The sequence below is a fragment of the Ipomoea triloba genome, chromosome 15 (genome assembly GCF_003576645.1).
Source record: "Ipomoea triloba cultivar NCNSP0323 chromosome 15, ASM357664v1".
In the NCBI taxonomy this organism is placed as follows: domain Eukaryota; kingdom Viridiplantae; phylum Streptophyta; class Magnoliopsida; order Solanales; family Convolvulaceae; genus Ipomoea; species Ipomoea triloba.
In genome coordinates, this window is record NC_044930.1 from 9,178,214 (window position 1) to 9,180,224 (window position 2,011).

Below are 2,011 nucleotides of genomic sequence, written 5' to 3' on the forward strand. Positions count from 1 at the left end.
CCAAGGTGGCCGACCACCCTCCTTGGAGGGGTAGGGGTGGCCAGCGGCCACCCCCGCGTTGTTGTTGTTGTTGTTTTAATATTTTATTTTATTTTAATTTTTAAAATTTTATTTTTAAATTATATTATTATTAAAAATTATTTTAAAAATAAATGCCAACTCATCGTCCACGTAAACATATTACCATATGAATGGATGGTAATCTGCTATTAGGTGAAATTGCATGCATTTGGAGTATTCAGTGGTCTAATTGCACTTTTTTGTTTTATTTAGTGACCTAATTGAATTTTCAGGTTACGCTCAGTGACCAATTTGTACATTATTCTTAATAATAATAATTTAGGTTGCATTAATTTGGTTTGAAATTTATGTATTATTAATGATCATTAATACTCCATTTTCCTGGTAATTTGTTTTCCATGGAATTTGAATTCCACTTCCTTCAAATATTTTCCAGCGAACCAAACGGGCTGGAAAATATTTGAAGGAAGTGGAATTCAAATTCCATGGAAAACAAATTACCAGGAAAATGGATTCTATTGTTTGGTTGGTGGAAAAGAAATTACTGGGAATATGAATTCCATTGTTTAGTTGGGTTTGGAATGATAAGGAATAATGTGTATAATGACATAAATAACCCTACACAATAATAATAATATAATAATAATAAGAGTAATTAATAAAGTTTAGTGGGGGCAAAATTGTAACACTAGTTTTCCATGGAAAAAGTTTTCCATGGAATACAAAATACCTAAGATTTCCATGGAAAATGTTTTCCTCATTGTTAAGGAAAACTTTTTCCATGGAAATTGTTTTCCACCCAACCAAACAACATAAAACATCATTTTCCTCAACTTGTAGGAAAACATTTTCCATGAAAAATATTTTCCATCCAACCAAACACCCCACATTTAGATTACAATGTTTGAACCAAATGCACCCTTAGGTGCGTTTATCAATTGCCCTAAATTATTAAGTTATTAGAAATAAATTTTGATTCAATGAAAATTGTTGTATCTCTTTGACATTATTGCTATCTTAAAATTTTTCATAATATAGTTATATTTCTTCTAAAGAGTAGGACATGCCACCAATCTAGATAATTACTCTTTTCTTTAGCTTTTGTTGGATAAAAACTCTCTATATTCTTTAGTTATTTGTAAATTGATTAATCTTGTTGCAAATTGGTTTTTTTTTTATTAAAAAAAAAATCTACACAATAATTGCATGAAGATGGGTGAAAATAAAAAACAAAAAACCCAAAGTATTTATTATCATGGACTACTCAATAATGTATATATGGGACTTATTATTTGCTTGTCCTCCTTAATCTCCTTGGAAGGATTCAACGTTTGTCTTCCACTCTCTCCCCCTTCGCTGCAAATCATTCCCTCTTTCAAGAAAAAGTTGAAAAAAAAAAACAGCCAGCACCTTACATGTGATGCATCATCCTTCATCTTTCTAGCTAGCCCTCTCTTTCTTGGTGTCAGAGCCAAAAACAAGGAGAAAAGTTAGCTGCTTAAATACACTGAAAGTGCAAATTTTTTTTATTTTTTATTTTCAGAGAATGAATGGTCTTTCAATTTCAATTACAGAACCAGATCTTTCTGAGTTCGTCGAAGTTGATCCAACTGGGAGATATGGCAGAGTATGTGCCCCCCCTACCCCTACCCAACCTGCACCAATCCCTTTCTGCTGGCTTTTCTTTGTAAAGTTTTGAGCTTGATTTTTTTTTTCTTTTTTTGTTGCAGTACAATGAAATACTTGGAAAAGGGGCTTCAAAGACAGTGTATGTATAGAAATTCATCATTTTTTGTTGGTTGTTTGACAAATCTGTTCAGGTTTCATCAAAGGCCTGTTTGTTGAGTTTCTGTAGATTTGTGAAGTACCATTTCAAAAATTTGTACCAAAGCTAGAACCTTTTGGGAAGATTGAATAATGGGTATCTGATGGATTTGGGATCTCCATTTGGGTTCCCTTGCAAAGAAGGAATCTTTTTTTTTTTGGGGGG

The 2,011-nt window shown here is 32.2% G+C and overlaps 1 protein-coding gene across 1 annotated transcript in view; it reads left to right on the forward strand.

Annotated features, from left to right (window-relative positions):
- The first annotated feature begins 1,319 nt into the window (after positions 1 to 1,319).
- Positions 1,320 to 2,011, forward strand: part of LOC116006654 (probable serine/threonine-protein kinase WNK9) — a 3,821-nt gene continuing 3,129 nt past the window's right edge. Inside the window, exons 1-2 of the mRNA XM_031247112.1 lie at positions 1,320 to 1,648; positions 1,752 to 1,789. Of these exons, the coding sequence (XP_031102972.1) occupies positions 1,568 to 1,648; positions 1,752 to 1,789 (119 nt within the window). The 5' untranslated portion in view covers positions 1,320 to 1,567. The remainder of the gene's footprint in view (positions 1,649 to 1,751; positions 1,790 to 2,011) is intronic.